Source organism: Erpetoichthys calabaricus, chromosome 6 (genome assembly GCF_900747795.2).
Source record: "Erpetoichthys calabaricus chromosome 6, fErpCal1.3, whole genome shotgun sequence".
Classification (NCBI taxonomy): domain Eukaryota; kingdom Metazoa; phylum Chordata; class Cladistia; order Polypteriformes; family Polypteridae; genus Erpetoichthys; species Erpetoichthys calabaricus.
Genome location: NC_041399.2, coordinates 76,395,793 through 76,416,288, shown reverse-complemented (window position 1 = coordinate 76,416,288; position 20,496 = coordinate 76,395,793). Strand labels below are relative to the sequence as shown.

Sequence of the window (20,496 nt, the reverse complement as noted above, 5' to 3'; positions counted from 1 at the left end):
GATAGAAAAACAGTTTATCAAAAAGACACAAGAAGTGAAAAACCATTTAGCCATAGCCAATAAGCCTACACTTACAAATGACATTTAGATTAAATACTAGAGCTGGAAGAAGATTATATTATTATTACTATTATTATTCAGCAGGAGTGTGTCAAGAAATGGTATGGGATCTCCTTTGTACCTACAGAAATACACCTTTATAACATCTCACTGTGACTGTTCTTTTATCATTAGGGAAGTTTACTCTTTTTTTTGTAGCTGTTGTATGTGTATGAGGGGGGTTTCTGTTGTCATTTGTTAAAACGTTTGTTAAAATTAACCTAGGGACAAATAAAGTTCTATCTATCTATCTATCTATCTATCTATCTATCTATCTATCTATCTATCTATCTATCTATCTATCTATCTATCTATCTATCTATCTATCTATCTATCTATCTATCTATCTATCTATCTATCTATCTATCTATCTATCTATCTATCTATCTATCTATCTATCTATCTATTTATCTATCTATAATTGAGTCCGTTGTGTTCCAGATGAGCAGAAGGTTTAAGCAATGAAGGCTGTACTGAATTGTTTGTATTGTGACCACATTGTACGCATTGCACTTCCTGATGTGCGGCCATTGATTGTCATCTCTCATACAAACAGCAGCTCACCCCTATGACTTAAGACAAAATCACATCTGTTTGATATTTCATGGCAAGTCACAGACCACTAAGACTTAGTCTTTGGGATGACACATTACACAACTTTGCATCACTTTATAGTTTTTTTTTTTAATTTTGTTAGATATGTTCCATTAAAAATAAAGAGAAAAGTATTATGTAGCATTTAAGGAAGACAGCCAGAAACATGTGTTCCAGCAGATGACATTTATTTTAATGCGTACATGATCTGCAAAAGATACAATTATTATTAAGTGATGTTATTTACTTCTTTATAATTATATGGTTTTACCCTTTTTCAATTGTAGTAGTAGGATATTGTACCATGTATCTTTTTAGTTAGCCAATAAAAGGTGTCATTTTGCTTGACTTCTCATTGCACCCATTTTCAATTCTTATTGATTGTTAGTGATATCTAATATTTTTCCAAAACCTTTCTGAAAATATGTTTTCATTTTGTCACTGTGGATTATTGAATGTAGATATATGGGCAAAAATGGCAAATGTATCCATTTAAAATTAAATCGACAACATAAAAAAAGTGTACAGAAAAAGAATGAGCCTGAGAATTTTATGAAATCACTGTAAACGTGATCAAAATTTCCATCTCTACTATGACTTTAAAAACTATCTAATAAGTACTTATTGAATTTCCCAAGTATTAGCTCAAGTATTTAGTGGATCAAATAATATATATTCCTTAAATAAGGACTAATGGTAAAGAAAATAAAAAGACTGAAAATAAAAAGACACTTTAACTTTTGAGGACCCAAGAAAAGCACTATGTCATAATTAGCTTATAACAAAAAATGTTTCATTTTTCTTTTCAATACTATAGTATGTATATAGATGGTATTTTTTCAAATTAATTTGATTTGAATATGATTTTAAAAAGCAACCTTCATCCTTCAGTTTAGTAATTAAGTAATCTGCTGTGAAAGTTTGCTTCGCTGTCAAGAGTAGCCAAGGTTAAAAATGTGTCTGTATGGCACAGATAATCACATATGGGAGATTCATGGAAGACCCGTCATTGCTGTCAAGCTTGTTAAGTGGTGCAAATTTAATAGAGCTAGGAGGTGCAGAAAAACCAAACACAACTCAAGGGGCTGGATGTCTCATTAGTCAGGGAAGGGATGCTCTGGCTAAGGAACTGACCTCAAGTCTTGATGGGTTAACGTTTTGGGAAAAAGGCTGACTGGCTAAAGGAAGAGGCCATGGATGTGAGAGAGATAATATGAAAGAAAGGAAAATTGGGTTGGGGGGGTTGGGGGGGAAGGGATAAGCAGGAGAGTAGTTTATTATGGAACTTGTAAGGTGGACAAGTAGAAGAACATCTATGCCTAGCAGGGGATGGTCCAAGACCTGTAGACATTAGGTGCAGTGAAACAGTTACGAATTTTATCCTTGTCTGTTCTCAGTTTCATTCCCATCATCTATCAGCCTCCTATGTGTGTTTTATTTGTGTAATAAACAAAGGCATTTTGGGTAAATTTCAATAACATGGCATCATTTCAGGTGTGAGGAAACAAACACAAAAATGTGCTCAGGGTTTTTCTACATAATATAACACATCAGTGAGGCAAAACATATAGAAAAACAGATCTGTACAACTGATGCGAGTACAAAGTCGGTACATCATTACGTAACATACTATATGTTTAAAACTGTTAAAAGGCTAGAATGCTTTGACATGCTTCTGAGCAGATACAATCTCTTTCCTACAGGGGACACCATGATGACACAAGACAGACATGAGCTCATGGCTACAGTATATGCACAATCCTAATACTAAACATGTCTGAAAGTGTTTGGATGCAAAAATAAACCATAATCTCAGACAGTTATTGCCAGAGGGTTCACAATTTGTGAATACACTCAAAATGATTTATTACAGAGACTCTGTTCTGCTCTAATTCTCAGATTTATTTTGTTTGCTCAAATAAAACTGAGCATTTGAATATTACCAAATATTCTTAAAAAAATAAGAATATATTGCAAATTACACAGATAAGAGGAGGTCAGCAGATGTCATACTGCTGTCTTTGAAGGTGTTATTTTCTTTAGTCAAATAGCCAATAGATATCCGGAAAATGCCTGGTATTAATAAGAAAAAGATTTCACTGCAGCTTCTTAGCTTCTAATTTAGACATCACACTAAAACAAGAACATACTAACAACATACTCCAGAAGCTGTTATCATAGATATTCGTACTGTATGACGAGACAGAAGGATATTAAGGAACAATCCACACTAACACAGATAAATTTGAAAGCACCATTTGCATTTTTTATGTTTTCTGCACATGCTAGGGTTTTCAGATCATTTTCTAAAAGTTTATCATCCACACTTAAACGAAAAAGCACAAAAAAAAGCGTAAATATTTCTTATTGGGCATGTGCGGCTCATCAGCCAAGAGTGCTATTTCCTAATGGAATAAGCCCAAAGTAAATCAAAATGACTAACGAACATGATAAAACAAAACAGGCTTCTTTGTGAGGACAAATGATGAAGTCCAACTGCTTTTTGATGGTTGTAAAGGAATATAAGGTTGCTAAAGCCTAATTTAGACATGGAGTCCTACCAAAATGAATGCAGCACAGTATTTTTCAGCTGATGCACAGAAATTAGAAAAGGATTGTCACCACAGTAAAGATGAGACCACCGAAGACAAAAATGAAATCAGTTGCATGAAAATTATACATGGAAAATCTCCATTTTCTCCATTCACGATGTCTATAGTGGTCAAAACTGGCATTTCAATATGAGTGAAAGGCCAAAATGAATTTAAAAAGATGTGTTTTCAAAATTTACTGTTTTAGTGTGGACTAGGTCTTACAAAAAGTTTACCAGTAATATAAGACACTAACTGTTGAGTCAGAAAGGTCTCACTTATTTGGTATACAGCCCAGCATGCCTGATCATTATATTGACAAAGACTTGAACACATAAAATCTGAATTCTTCAATTTCTGCAAAAGTTTCATTTACTGAAATGTAAGACTGAAAACCTACGAACACTGACACAATAACTCAAAAGTACATTTCTGAGCATATTACTATCTTCAGTTAACCTTGTAACATGTATGTAGACAGCTAAAGAAACATCATACAGACTAGAAGATAAGTCATTTAAATACTAAAGATACAGTAATTCTGGACATAAAAAATGTGTTCTGCGCAATGGCACCATGCCTACTGTGTCATATTGCATAATTTAACAGAAAGAATTCATCATATTGTATTGTTCAATGGATTAACTAAGTAGCCATGCAGAAAGAATTGTATCAAAACGTGCACTGTGAGAATACATTACTAAAGAAAATAGCATACATTTTCAGTTGATTCTAGCCTGTAAGGATCAAGTAGCCTGCTGTATATCAGAACAAATATATTTATTTGGAATCACTTGCTTCATGCTAATAAAAACAAATAGCATATTATATTCCTTTCTAAGTTTAAATACTTTCAAAGGTCATAAAACAATTAAATTATCATTAACTGTAACTATTTAAAAATCAGAAAATCTCTGATTCTTTTCCCTCAAGCCGGCCTTTCAGTGAAAAAGCAATTGCACATTTAAAAGCAAAGGGGCCTGACAGTTTTAATTTCAAGGTAACTTTGTAAAAACAAGTCACTTATCCGAATATCATCTACAAAAAGCAGCTTAAAATTGCAGACTATAAGGTAACATTACTGTATTTAAGCCAAAGTATTCTTCTAGGAATGCCTGCAAGCTTGTCTGAAATACAATTATTCCCTGGAGTACACTGTTTTGTCTTATTATGTGTTAATACAGAAGCTAGTCTCCCATTAGTAATGATCCCAAAACTTTTCCTCAAGTACACTCTGCTATTCACATGTGTATATATATGCACCGGACCACTACAGCGTTATTCATTTCTCCTTGCTGTTGATTGACTGTGATGCATCTCCAGCTGAGTGTTCTTGTGTTTTCCGTTTTGTTCCTCTTAACCCTAAAACCACCACAACCGGCTATAGTCGTTTCCCAGTGCCATTTGCGAGCACGCAGGAGCTGATCAGTCAGTGCCGTACATTCGTTGAGCAGCCAGCTCATGACCAATGCCAGCCCCTTGTGAGCAGGGTGGCTGAACACACCCCTAGAAGACACGGACACTCCTCAAAAAACCCCTCTTAAAAAACACTGATTGAGTAATTTCACATTGCTCCCTTACTTGCTGGGCTGACTTGCGGCTGCTCTGTCGCGTGATATGCTTCTCACGCTACGCATACTTAAAAGCATGAACAGCACCTGTCCTTTTTGGCTGATTGCTTTGTTTCTCTCTCAACCCCCCAACATCCTCTGCTCCTGTTGGGGGGTCCCACTCCCGCTGTGCTCCCCTATGATGTTTGTCTATTCTTTAATCGAGAACTAACTGCATACTGACCTCGTTTTATTTCTGAAAGAGACATGTTTGTTTGAAGTGTTTGAATAAAGTTCCTGCCTCTACAATCTCCTGTGTTTCTGTGCAAATCTGTGACCCAAGCGTGACACCCTGCAGCCTCACTGTCTCTGGGATTGAGCCGCTGCACTAGACTAGCCTGCAAGCATCAGCGCTTATCTCTGTGTGCTTGAGTGCAGCCAGTTCAAGCACAGTTGGTTCGGTGGTTTACTGAATTTCATCCTTGGCATCAGTTGCACTTTGTACATATTGCTCCAGTAGTTTTTTAAATAGTTTTTATAGTTCATTAGCAGTGTGTAAAATGATCAGTATTGCAGTAATTGTGATGCTCTTTGCATGAAATAAAATGTGTTCCATTAAAATTTCACTTTGTCTTTGTGAATTGTGATGTTTACTTAAAGTGCAGCAAAAAATTATTTGGCGTCTAGGGATGCATTAACCCCCAAGTATGCGGCAGTTTAAGGGTTAAAGCCCCAAGAAGCCGCCAAAACCCCTGCAGCTTGTAAGGCTTCTGGCAATGAAAACATGCTTGCATGAATTACAGTACATATAGCGGTAACATCAGTATTTTACATTCTAGTACTGCGGGAGACATAGCAGTACATTATACAGGTTTACCTTTGCATTCTTTTTTTTAGGTAATGTATTAAGCCGAGTTTGAAATTAAATTAAAGTGTTTTGGGGGCATATTTAGGGTTTAAACTATAAAAATAGGCATTTTTTTTAACCACATCCAAAATTAACGGTTTTTCACAATTCGTGGGTGCTCTAGGAACGTAACCCCCATGAATTTTGGGGGTGTACTGTACACTAATTGTCTAACCTGCTTATCCATTGCTGGTGCCTGTTTTGACCGAAATGAAAAATGAACCAAACCTGAGCAAGTCATCTATCAACCAAAGGTAATCAATCTATGCATATTTATCTTTTTTTTAGCCCACTGCATTTAATACTGTGCTGCATGAAGGCTGATCCTATCATAGCAGCACTGGATGTAATGCAAGAACCAACCGTGTCCAGAATACCAGTCAATTGCAAAGTTCACTTACAAACACACCCATTCTCTCCCTTTCAAAGTAAGTTTATACTCTGTGGCCATCTTATCCTGAAATGCCTCTTTTGAGATTTGGAAAGAAAACTAGAGTACAGTACAATGAGAAAACCCACATAATGTGAAAGATCCAAACAAAGCCTAACCAAGCTGAAAACTGAAATGTCCCAGAAGCTGTAAATCTAACCACTGCTGAACTATAATAACTGCTTTTCATAATAAGCTTGTTAATAAATATTTTGGGTGCTTTGTTCATAAAAGTTATTTGATTTAGCAATAAAAACCAGCATGTACATCTATTAACCAGCTGTTTCAGTGATGACAATATATTAGCTACTAAAATAAACTACTAAAGTAATGCTGGAAGCATTGCATGAATAGCAGGAACAAATGACAGTCCATTGTAGTGGACTCACATTTAAAAATATTAACTCACAAGTGGCCAAATGAAATTTGCCATTTCACCTAACATGTATATCTTGGAAGATAAGGTAGAACGTTGCAGTAACTGAAAAACCTATGATAACCTAAAGATAACAGAAAAAATGCAAAGTGCAGTCATTGTTCAATCATTGTCCAAAGTGATTTTTAAAGTTTTCACATATATCTATGTGTGGGTTTCCTCAGATACACTGGTTTTACCTCCCAAGACCCCAAAGATGTGTGGGAGTGTATTAGGTTATTATGTGATTCAAATTGTCTCTGCATGGAAGTATGTGTAGCTATGATGCAGTAGTGAAAATCAATGCGCTCTCCAAACTTGCATTTCATGACTCTTAATTTGTTTGCAATGTAGTTTGTTCATTGTCCTCACTTACAAAATAAACCATGTCATCACCATAAACGTTTCACTAGAAACTCTATTTTATTTAACAAGAATCTTTTTATTAATCACCACTACTTTAAAGAATGTCTAAATGTGATAACTGAGTAAAATGAATCAGAATTATCTGTCTTCCTCAAATTATTTTTTTCAATAAAGTTAGCATTGTTGTCTCACAGCTCTTGGGACAGAAATCTGATTCACTTATATATATATATATATATATATATATATATATATATATATATATATATATATATATATATATATTGTTACACACGTGCGAGTAGGGGGATGTTGTGTGGACCAAGTAAAGGTAATTCCATGCCAGGCCAGGGGAGGGCAGAGTGCACTAAACCTTCTCCTGTTGTCTCTGCAGACCAGCCACGGGAAAACCTATCTGAATCAAGAACGTCACTTCCAGTTCCAGTGCCTAGAAGAACGTCACTTGCAGTTCCGGTGCCTAGACGAATGTCACTTCCAGTTCCGGCGCCCAGGCTAATGCCAGAAAAATATCACTTCCGGTCACCCTACATCGCTTCCGGTTACCCTACATCACTTCCTGTCTGACCACTTAAAACCGCCATCTTCTCCAACCTTCATCAGTTCTGTCTTGGACTCTGTACTGTCAACAACTCTGTTGAAAAACAAAAGAAAATCCTTTGCAGCTAAGAACATTATACGGGAGGCTGCCCCAAACCTTTTTTTACTTGTGTCGAGTCTGTTTCTTTTACAACATATATATATAAATCATTTAGTATTCTCCAACAGATGTGCATTTTAGACTGACTCAAAATTGGTCTAGAATGAGCAAGTGAATGTATTCTCTATAACAGACTGGTGTCAGTATTAGTATAGGCCTTATGCCCAGTTCTGCACTGACAGACTAAGTTCCTTCATAATCTTCTGTTATAAAAACACCTTAAAATGGATGTATGTTTTCTAGTAATTGTGAATCCATAATGGTGGGCAAAATAACACAAAGCTTGTAATAACACAGGTTATTTTTTGACTTTATAATTGCGTACTGTACCTGTCGTAAATCCAGTGTGATAGTCACCCAGTGGTTCTGCCTCCCATTTTTGATGCTTGGACTCTGCCACCAGTTGTTGGTCCCATCTATTGCATTAGTGATGGGGTGCCTTTCTAAATGAACAAATTAACAGTAGAATCAATCAGTATTGCGTAGTTTTATAGAACTAACAATAAAGAGGAGCAGTGCAAAGGATGAAGGGTATGGTATCTAATTAGTATAGTTCACTTATACTGCACACAACTATTTGTTTTTAATTAAAAGTTTAGTTGTTGTGGAAGTTATACATTGTTTAATAAAGACATTCTTTCTTTCTTACTTACTCTATGACACCTCAAAGTATTAGTGAAACATTATTCATAAGTCTAAATGATGTTTGCAACTTGTCACTGCGCAGTACAGAACTATTTAACCACACAGTACGGTACCATTTAACAGACATTTAAAAAGAATAAAACACTCAGGTTTACTACTACAGCAACAGAACACAATTTTAATGCCATTAATACTCTAAAATATGTATGATTATGTGAATACCAAACCATATTAATGTTTATGTAAACAAATATGATCTGTGTAAATATATCTTGAGTAGTCACACTTTTAGTTTCATAAACCTAACAGGGCTATCCCCCATTTTCTCTTAAAACAGACTAAACGTATAAGGGTATTAACTCATCTCGGTACTAAATGTGTGCCACAGAAATGCTGGCACATGATAACTCCATTGTATCCCCACAGTTTTTGCATCTCAATTTTGAATAGCTAGTTCTATTTAATCCCGCAGTTACCAAACTAGTTTAAAATATTATGATTGTGAAGACTACTGCATTATACTGGGTTCACTGCTATATTCCTGGAAATATTCCAAAACATTTCCAGCCTCTGGACACAGATCATTATCCTTCTGATCAAGCCCAATTACAGGTGTACACCACATCCATAATGTTATGCAGGTAAATTACTCAATTTATTTGTACTGATAGACTTTTACCAATTTATGCTCAGTAAATAAACCACACATGATTATCCATTCAAAGAAAGTGTACATTGTTGACACTCAGCAGTATGGAACCATATTTTCATTTGGATCTCACACTTTACTAGTCTTCTTTCCAGTATGAATCTGAATGAATTGGGTTTTGTCAGACCAGGTAATGGTGTTGGTATTTTAATGATGGTGAATTGTGTTTCTAGTCACATTCTCAATAAACCTGTTACTGTTACTAATACATTTCTATTTGCATCTATTTGCATCTCTAGCACCCACAACCATGTTGTGTTCAAAGCCACTTAAATCTTTAGTATTGCCAATTTTGCCTGTGAAATGTGCACATACAGTTTTAACTACCACTATCTACACATAAAATGTTACAATTGTTTGAGAAACTAGTTATATTGGAAAGGCTGGCGTACCTAATGCATATGTGTATTATATACTAATGTATTTTTTGTATGTTAATACAGAACCTTATATCAAATTTAATTAAGCTAAAATTTATTTGACTGTGCTTGCTTTCGTAGTACCAAATTGATGTTTTTCTGATTAATGGCAGCAGTAAAATGCTTTTTTTACAAAGTTGAAGAGACAAATCTTGCAGGATATAATCAAGGGTTTTGTAAAATGACAATATGAATCATATTCATTCCACACATGAATGTGGAAATAAAATGAACAGTTAGATCTGAAAAGGAGTACTGACAAAAAAGGAATTAACAGTCGAAACTTTACCTTTTGGGTTAGAGCTATAGCTGTCACAGATCCGACACTGTGGATTACGGATGGTTCGTCCAGGTACATGCTCTACCAACTTGCAGAACATCTCGGGTCCTGTCTCACCACAAGTGGCATTGGAGGTAATCTTTGCATTGCTGGCAAGATTCAGAATGGCAGGGAAGAGACCTGCAATTACAAATTTCAAGAGAACTTAACAGTAACCATTTTTATTTTCTTTTATTAAAACATTGCCAAATTTGTTGGTTATTTTTACACTGAAAATACATGATCAATGTTTACTGGTCACAAAGAAATGGGCCTGTAATTATCTACAGAGAACACTTGAATGATATGAAGGATTATTATGATCAACTTAATAATTAATAATAGTGATCATGAGCTTTAAAATCAAGAGCTTCTGTTTTCAAGAAGGGGGCTACAATACTTGATGAATGACAAAGTAAAAAAGAATGTCAGGTTTGCAATAATCAAACACAATTCCCAGCTTTAGATTTTCCCAGAAACATGCCTTTCTTAAATATGTTGTATTTTCAAAAGTGACTGAGGTGGGCTGTTTTAGACTTAGTCCAGGATGCTTCATTATATATCACACTCCAAGACCAAAAATCAAAATGACAGTACTGTTCATTTCGGTTCTTCCTTAAAAACTTAAGCACTCTTAACGTTCATGAACATTGTTACCATTGAATGAATCACTAATAATGAACTTCCTTAACCTATCAATAAGCTAAGTATTTATCAATAATGCCATTCTTCTCAGTCTCAGAGGATCTGATAAAACTCATTTTGTCACTTGTAACAAATGCAAAAGTTGATTAATACTTTTCTTTCATTTCCTTCCAGCACTGTGGCAATTCTTTGTGCTCACTAGACACTAATATATGTTGACAGATACCCAATTTTGTCCAAGTAGGGTCAGGACTGCTACCAGGCCTACATGTTGGCATGTTATTTTTTTCAGTCTATGGTCATAAATGCATGGATGCATTTGTTTGTGTCACTACAAAATACACAATAACACAGCAATATATTGTTTGTCTTTTTGTGTTCTTTATGCTTTTTTACTTGTTTTAAGTCACAACATATTGTATGTGTTGGGTTGCCATCTTTAATGTGGAGAAATAATGATAACCCCATGTCCTCCTCCCCACACCCCACCAACGTGATGCAATAATACATGTTGCTACATGGGAATCGGGTGGGGTGTCCACTATGTTTTTGTGCAGGTCATTTAAAGCACGATGTGTATGAAAATACAGAACAGCTAAATTCAAAAAGGAACATGTCTTTTACTTTCCAATTAGAGGACAATTCCATTTTTGACATGACAGTCAGAAACCCTAGGTATGTGTTAAACTATACTGTTAAGATCTCAACAAGAAACAATCATTGAACTTAAATGGATAAACTTCAGTGTCATTTGATGTTCTATAAATTAAAATACAATGTTTAGAACATTACCCCTGCCCTTAAAACCCATTTATTTCTGCTTTATTTCTGTATTTTCAAGAAATGTGGTAAAGATGTGTTTTTAGACGCAGACATGCTACCATAAATTATATGATCTCAGTCCGTTTGGATATGTACTATATATTTTTTAGTTTAAATGTATATATGATCATACTTTTAATAATCTGTAGAAGAACAGCTTAATAAACTACATTAAAATTAGGGCACATTTCATAAGATAGACAATCAGAAATATATACATGGATGTAGTAGGTTTAGTTTTCAAGTTATCACAAATACAACAAAGGTGATATACAGTACATGAATAAGTTAACTCATTGACTTGAAAAAAAATCAGCTTTGCAAAAATTATTAAGAATACAGAAAATTGAGGAAACGTACTAAAAAATGAAAAAGTATAAAACATACTATGAAAAAACTAACACCACAAGAAGCTAATTCTTCACGACACTGATTTATAAATAGAATTTTTATACATTTAGCAGATGCCTTTCTCCAATGTGATGTAGATGGTCAGGGTACATTACAACTGTTTATGCCTATATTTTTAAATTGAGCACAGGCAGCAATAGGCTTAGCATCACAAAATAAGTAAGGGACAGAGATTGAACTAGCAACCTTCAGGGTTACTTGCTTTCTTTGTCAGAGTGAACGTAAGTGGCAAAGTAAAAATATACCTAGATTCAGTGAAAACAACTGCAATGCAATAAAATGCACTTTGCAAACATCATAGTCATGTCAAAGTTTGCCCTAAAATAGATCTCCCCTCCATCCCATCAGGCAGAAGAGCCTCTCTATTATCATACCTGGAAGAAGAGGTAAGTGATTTATTGAATGCGTACATCTGTAAATTTGGACTCTTTGATCAAAAAATGAAATGGACTTTGTGTGTTAACAGTGATAAATAAGATACATTCTGGACAAAGATTTGTCTTTTGTTTTATCTGCACGGTTCTGAGAAAGACAAAGAGGACCCTTTAAAAAACAACTCCATTGCTGCATCATTTCCATGCAAGATGTTTCTATTTCTATACACTTGGATTAACCACTTTGGGTCTCCATGGTGAAAAGCCACTGTTATTTTAAAAAAATGTACTGCAGGTAAGTGAAGTCCCATAAAGCAATATTGTTTAACTTTGGGATACAAATAGTCTGTGAATTCTGGGCATGTGAGTGGCTAAATGAGGTCCCACTGTCCTCTGATGGAAAGAAGGGCAGGCAAATTATGACAATTCTTGACATGCTCTTATTTTTTTACATTACACCACTCTAGCTGCAATTATGAAACTGACTAAAAATCAAGAAAATCTGCTATCAGTAGACTACACTTTATACAAGTTATATAGGTTACTTTTAACATACTACTTCAAATGAAAGGAACGACTTAAATGACCACGGTAAACTGTATTTTTTTACCCTTAGATCCAAACTACTCATATTAGTGATGTCTAACAATACTATAATATAATATAATATATATAATATATATATATATATATTTTGAATCATTGCTGAATGTCATCATTGCATTTAGTAAAGGAAGACATAAATTATCCTTTATTGTGGACATATCACATTTTGCAAAGATGGATTTTTACATTCAAAACCAGTCCTTTTTTTTTACACCTTTGTAGTACAGCATAAATGGAACGCAGCTAAAAAAGTTGGCAGTGTACAGAGATACAAAAAACATTTAAAAAATGCTGGTCTTTGTTTAGTGATGCTAAGTTCTGCGTGTAAGAAAGGTGCTATAAGAAACACAGTACTGCTATGTCTCAAATGGCCACAGTTAAACTCTTACCACTAACACAGGAGCAGAAACCCACATTTGTAGCACAGCCCTCTAATGGACAGCTGTATTTGACAATAAGTGCATCAGTCCTCTACTTCCAGACAGCAAAACAGCAAGTGTAACTCCTCAGCAAATTGTAAAACTCCCACAATCTTTTGAGTTATTCATTAAACTTTGTAGGCCAGATAAGAACATTCAAACATAAAATATATGAATATGCCCAATAATAGGCAATATCAGCTCAGCTAGAGACTCACAACATTGAAATAAGAAAAAGGTTGTTTATTTAGCTTCTTGTAGATATAATAAGTTGTACTTTGCTCAGCCTGTATTGATGGTTACATGGTTAAATATTAAGATATCTTAACATTTAAAAAAATGCATACTTCTTTAAAAGTATCAAATGTAAGTTTCAAAAACATATTTTCCCATTTTAAAACATAGTAATTTTGCAGAAGGCAGCTAAGTACTGGAATTAAAGATTACAGCAAAGCCTAAAAGAACAATGTGGCTTTCCAGCATTCCATACTGTTTGCCTGTTGGAATTTAAGCATTTGCCAAAAGATTTGCATGTATTACTACTGCTGGTATTAGAAACACTACAAGCTGTCAAAAGTGAATATTAATTAAACCATATGCCACTTTCTAATAGCTTCTGTTTTCAACTGATCATATACATCATAACTTTAATGCATAAAATATAAGGGGAAAAGATTTTGCATTTTTCTGTTAGGATTAAATGAGCATTGTCTTATTTCATTTCTGTTGTAATATTATCATTGGTAGACTTTCGCACACATTTTTTAAAAGTAGTCAAAATGAAAGGTACTATATAAAATGAAAACTGACTGATTACAAAAAGAGCTAGACTTTACTGTTTGTAGTTTCCACTGATAAAAGCACTCCCCCAAGGTACAACTAATCAGTGGCAATCAGACTCCATTGAATCTGCACCCTTGGACTAACTGCTACTCTGCAGGGAAGCTCTTTGAAGATTCTTCTGTAAAAGCTTTTGCATTTCGTCACAGGTCAAAGAATCACCACTATCGGCCACCCCCTGCCTTGTAATTAATATACCCATAGTGACAAAATGTAGATATCTTGTCATCAACTACATGTAGTTTTAAGACATTACTAGGTTTGACATTCAACAGTTATCAAGCCAATTAATGAGCTTATAATGTTAAATGGAATACTTGAGGTTACCTGAGCAAAAATCTTTCTTTACAAATATTTTTATTTACAAAACTGATCATTCTTTATAGTGATTGGCTTTGTTTTCATCATGTGATGGAGAGATACAGATACAGTTTTACCATCAGAAAGTATATTTTCATTCTCAAAACAAATCCAGTTTCAGCTTTATAATGTGATGGAAAGATTCAGATATAGGTTAATTAAGCATAAGGAATTCAGAAATTCTACAAAGCCTTCAAGCAATCCAGAGCTCAACAAGTCCTTAAAGAACAAAAGGCAGCACCAAACTAATTATACTAATTAAGTGATTCAAAGAGCCACTGAAACTGCTTATATTCACACTGAATCTGTAACATATTTAGAGCTCATTTTTTAAGTGCTAAAACAATTTTCTGACATAATTCAAGAAGAAGCCCTTGATAACTGAAAACAACTACACATTCAATTTTTGCTTTGTTCTTTTTTTTTAATTTCTCAATGAATAGTTGGCCAGACCCTCATTCCCAGGGATGAATCACACTGCAGCATTCTTGCTACAAAGAACCTCTTAGAGCAAAGACTGTCCTGCAGTCATTATCAGACAATCATAACCCTCAGATCTAAACCATGCTTGGCAGGAAGTAAAGAAGCTATGAAATAAATGGGGATTGCACATGCATGAAAAGAAGATGTCAACAAAACACACTATGTTTAATGGAATAGAAAAAGTAACAAGACATCCACAAGAAAACTGCAAGAAATTGTAACCAGAAGCCAAGCAGAATGACTAAATACTTAGAATGTATATATCCATTATCAGATGCATCCAGTTTTGGGTTGCAGGGAAAATTTAACAATGTTAGAATAAATTGTCTGTTTGACAACAAATCACAAATACAAAAGTAGTACATTGGAACCTCGGTTTGCAAGCATAATTTGTTCCAGAAACGTGCTTGCAGTCCAAAGCACTCGTATATCAAAGTGAATTTTCCCATAAGAAATAATGGAAACTCAGATGATTCGTTCCACAACCCAAAACTATTCATATAAAATGATTAATACAAAATATAAAGTAAAAATACATAAAACAAATTAACCTGCACTTTACCTTTGAAAAGAATCATGGCTGGTGTGAGTGAGTTTCTAAACTCTTGTGGGATTCCACCCAATGGGTCGACACGTGGAACAGCGTCCTAAAGCAATCGCAGTCTCCCAGCGCTGTAGCAGTTCGCCGTAAAAGTGAATCCGAAAACATCGCGGACATGCTATAAGTGCCTGCTGTCGATGGGTGATACGAGGAACAAGGAACATTATAAATGCGCAGGGCACAGTACTAGTTGGCCACGACCCTGCCTGACTGCTGTGTCTGTGGTATAGGAGAGTGGCAGATCCCGCTACAATAAATAACCGTGCTGTTGCTGTTTCAAGCTGAATAAAGCTGGTGTTGCTAAAGTACTGAGACTCAGCTTCGTGTTTTGGGGTGCAAGACGGGGACTCGCATGTCACAGCACACACACACACAGTCACAATGCTGTAGTAAACACTATACGCTCATACAGATGTTCACTATGTGAGTGAGGCACGCCGACTCAGACAGAGAATAGGAGACGATTGCCCACAATCCCACAGTGAAAGAGAGAGAGAGAGAGACGAACCATCAGCTCAGTTGTGATCACATGACGCTCAGCAGACAAAGCGTACACCTACTACTCGTATTACAAGACCTCGCTCATTTATCAAGTCAAAATTTATGAAAAATTTTAGCTCGTCTTGCAAAACACTCATAAAACCAAGTTACTCACAAACCGAGGTTCCACTGTATTACAATTTTCTAGCCCACTTACCCAGTTCATTCTCCTAACACCCAACAGTATAACAGTGTTGATTAATCTCAGGGAACACTAACATACACACCCACTTCATTCATGTTTCACCAATTCAGAGTTGTCAACTAACCTAAACACATGTCATTGGAATGTGGGAGGAAAAAAATGTATACTAATCATGAATTCAATCATTCAGATGGCATTTAGAAAGTCACTTTATTCAAATATGAAATGAGTATTTTGGTTTTATTGCATATTACCGTTTATTTACTGCAATAACATGAACATTTGCAATTTGTGTTTCACCGTCTATGCATGGTTTCTTCTGGGTGCTCCCGTTTCCTCCCACAGTCCAAAGACATGCAGGTTAGGTGCATTGGCGATCCTAAATTGTCCCTAGTGTGTGTTTGGTGTGTGCCCTGCGGTGGGCTGGTGCCCTGCCCGGGGTTTGTTTACACTATTTCTGTTCTACATGATCCAGCCCTGCCAACTTTACTGTACCAAAATATTAGTGTATTCTTGCATGATCCAGGGTTAGAATCCTTCTGTGGACATGACACTTTCACTCCCTGTCTGCATAGGTTTTTCTTCTATATGCCCAAAATATGTTGGTCAAGTTAATAGGTGTATCTACATTGGCCTTATGTGTGTGTTATGTGCGATGGACTTGGAACAAATTGGATTAGGCAAGTTTAAAAATGTTGTTGTATTTTTGTTTCTGTCTATTGTTTAGTTCAAAGCAGTTCTTTAGCATGTCTTGACCACATACATATCCATCAAATATTTATGCTATTTCATGCAATAAAAAGTTGCACGAATGTGAAACTAACCCTGATAGCATGACATATTATAAACTAAAAATAATCTTGCCATGGGGCAGCAGTCCACTCATTCACAAACATTCAGCTAATCTGGTAAGTCTTTTGCGATACAGGAGATAATCAAGCAGCACAGAAAGAAAACCACACAAATATGCGTAGAACATGTAGTAAACTTTATGCACACAGGCACTATGCTGTAAGGCAGCAATGATTAGTCGACGTAATCGACGACGTCGACTACAAAAAATCGTCAACGCAGATTTTTTATTGTTGACGCGTCATAAACAGAACCTTCAATTGAGGCTCCAGTCACAAAGAACCACATTGGTTTTTGTAAATGCAATGCACTACATGAACGTCTGAGGGCAGTATCGTTTGTTATTGTTTGTCAAGACTGCACACAGTTCTACCAACGAAGAAAGGATGTCTGAAGAGAAGAAGAATGTAGAGGAAAATAAACGTGGTTGCAATGGCGAGTTGGATAGAGAAGGGGGAAGAAGATGGAAAAAAATTTAGACAGAAACTTTCTAAAGCGTGGGAGCACTTCATCGAAAAAGAAAAAAAAGTTGAATGCGGATTATGCAAAGCGGAGCTTTCTTTTCACTGCAGCACCACCATGATGGATGAGCATCTGAAACCAGAAGGCGTGAGCTTATTCAGTGCTGGCCGGTTGCTTGTGCTACTGTACAACAAGCTTGACCTGGCGGCAATCAAAGCACATGTACTTTGCAAGGTATGTACGGGGTCCACTGAGAAGAGCATTCATGGCTCACCTTGCAGAGGAACATTCTTTCCTCTGCATGTCCTGGAGTCCTGTGCAGACTGGGCAAGGTCGGAGGGAAAAAAACGTGGTCACTGAGTACAACCACAAGAAGGTACGCGAATGAATATGAATAATGTTGCATCCGTGCCACAATGTTTTCTGAAATGTACTATAAGATCATAAAATGAACAATTCCAAATATCATATATACCTATGTCTCCGTTTTTTTGTAAGTGTGGCTTTGGCATCACGGGCCATAAGGTGCATACTAATTCAGCGTAAGCAGGAACACTCAATAAAATTGAATAAAAAAAATCAAGTGACAATGAGATACGAATAAGGCAGATTCGCCAGCATTTCTGTGTCAGTTTTTATCCATCCAGATCAGAGAATTTCCAGTTCGACTGTCTCAAAACATCACTCACATCTACAGTTATTCCCAGTTTCAGATAAAAAGTAACAGCATCAGATCCCTGGGGGGGGGGGCGGTAGTATGAGTCTTGATTATAAGTCAGCAATTCCTACCACTGCGCCACGGAAGCTATTGTATCATCCTTGATTAACCTTTTGTGAAAGTGTTTATTTGATCTTTGCACTTCAGGCTTTACACATTATATACTTTATGTCTACATTTTGTCATTTATTACTAAAATGTGAAAAATGTTTCTGTTTTAACAATGTATTTTTGTTTAAGTTAAATGCACTTTTTTTGTTTAAAGACTACATGCACTTTAGTTTGTATTGTTTAATGTATTTTGTTTTTATTGTGATGGTCACACTAATATAAAAACATCTCATTATTTTCAAATTCATATGTTTCACTGGTTGCTATTTTCATTTGATTATTATTAATTTTAATCGTGTTAATGCAGAGACATCAGGGTGACATTCACAGGTGGACAGACGTTAGCAGATGAGGTAAGACATGCATTTGAGTCCAGAACATGATGTGCAACCACAGGTCACAGGCTTCAAAAATAGTCAGGCATGAAATAATCATGACTAATCGGGAAAAAAAAATTGAACAATTAGTCGTCTACCAAAATAATCATTAGTTGCAGCCCTACTATGCTGGTAACCAAAACCTGAACTCTGCTGTCCCAGACTTTTTATTTTACAATGTTTATTTATAAGAGTAAATTACATGTAATTCCATATAAACTTAATGTTAAATAAAATAAAGTATTGAAATTACTTTGAAACAGGACCAGAAAATACTTATCTTTAAGTTTGTACAACCTATGAAACGCAAAAATTAAAATAGGTGATAGACATACAAAATAAGTTTTTTTTTAGGATGCAGATATGTACTGTCACACACGTGTGTTTAGGAGACAGCTAAAGGGCTTAAATACAGGTAGTTCCATGCCAGACCAGGGGGTGGCGGAGTGCACTAATTTTCCCTCTCGATCTTTTGAAGACCATTCTAGGGGAATCCCACCCGGCTCTGGGGCAGCCACTGACGTCACTTCTGGTTCCGGTCGGGATGACATCACTTCCGCTACTGGCCTTTAAAGCTGCCATCTTGCTACCTGGAGATCAGTTCTGTTTTGGACTCGGTTGAATGAGCATGTCTCTGTTTTTCGATACCTTTTGCAGCCGTAATCGATTAAATGGGTGGCTGCCCCAAACCTTCTCGATGTCTTTTGGTCGTTTTTTTGACAGTACAAATACTGCTTCAATCAGACCTACTATGTGCAATAAACACCTGTCAACAGTGACTCTTCCATCTATTCATTTTTTAACCTGTGGTTGCACATGATGTGCAACCATGTTAGAACATGGAGGCTTAGACAAACAACAGTACAACATTCAATTAAACTCTTTAGATTAGCTAGTAACTAGGGTGTCCCAATATCTCTTCCAGATATTTTTGTGTGAAGAATTGTTTCCTGGCCTCCTTTCATATAATTTCTACCAGTCTCCTAAAGTATGTGATTCACTATTTACCTGAAAGAATTCGCTTAAATTAAATGCAAGACTACAACATTCCTCACTGCACTAATAATTTTGGCAGTATTAATAGTCTAATTGTCCATTTAAAAATGTATGAATCTTTGCCAAAACATGGGTGTTTAATATAGAGAATTCTCCTTAAACAAGCAAGTTATTTTGTATACATATTTTAACAAAAAAGCCAGAATAAGTGCTTGTTTAAGTGTGATGAGCTGTGTAGTATGGGTCTACCTGACAATGCAGCTCCAAAAACTCTCCTTTCATACATGTTGTTAACACTTTGGGTGCTGAATCCGGCAAATCTTTCTTTTTCTTTTCTTTTTTCTTTTTCTTCTTGTAAACTCCTTAAATGATCCTCTTAAACACTGAATTTTAATGTTCAAGCTAAATTACAGTATGCTTGACTCTGTTACTAAAGAAAACATGACAGTTTCTGCTATTTATGTGGCAATTGAACAGAAATTCTGAGACCTGGACTGTAAGAGCATGACGATTTTAGTAGCAAACAGATAATGCAGAATTATAATGTTTCAGATACTTGACTTTTGATATTATAACAATATTAAAATGGTGACTAAATACTATAATTGAAATCAAATTACATAATATCTCTCTAGTAGACTGCAATACAATGTGTAAACCAAATGTTTAGCATATAATATATTGTTTTATTGGGCGGCACGGTGGTGCAGTGGGTAGCGCTGTTGCCTCGCAGTTGGAAGACCTGGGGACCCGGGTTCGCTTCCCGGGTCCTCCCTGCGTGGAGTTTGCATGTTCTCCCCGTGTCTGCGTGGGTTTCCTCCGGGCGCTCCGGTTTCCTCCCACAGTCCAAAGACATGCAGGTTAGGTGGACTGGCGATTCTAAACTGGCCCTAGTGTGTGCTTGGTGTGTGGGTGTGTTTGTGTGTGTCCTGCGGTGGGTTGGCACCCTGCCCGGGATTGGTTCCTGCCTTG

The 20,496-nt window shown here is 35.9% G+C and overlaps 1 protein-coding gene across 1 annotated transcript in view; it reads right to left on the bottom strand.

The window, feature by feature from the left end:
* The window catches only part of lama1 (laminin, alpha 1), a 200,034-nt gene that overhangs the window by 165,135 nt on the left and 14,403 nt on the right, over nt 1-20,496 (bottom strand). Inside the window, exons 2-3 of the mRNA XM_051928752.1 lie at nt 9,733-9,903; nt 8,001-8,113 (exon numbers count right to left, since the gene is read on the bottom strand). Of these exons, the coding sequence (XP_051784712.1) occupies nt 8,001-8,113; nt 9,733-9,903 (284 nt within the window). The remainder of the gene's footprint in view (nt 1-8,000; nt 8,114-9,732; nt 9,904-20,496) is intronic.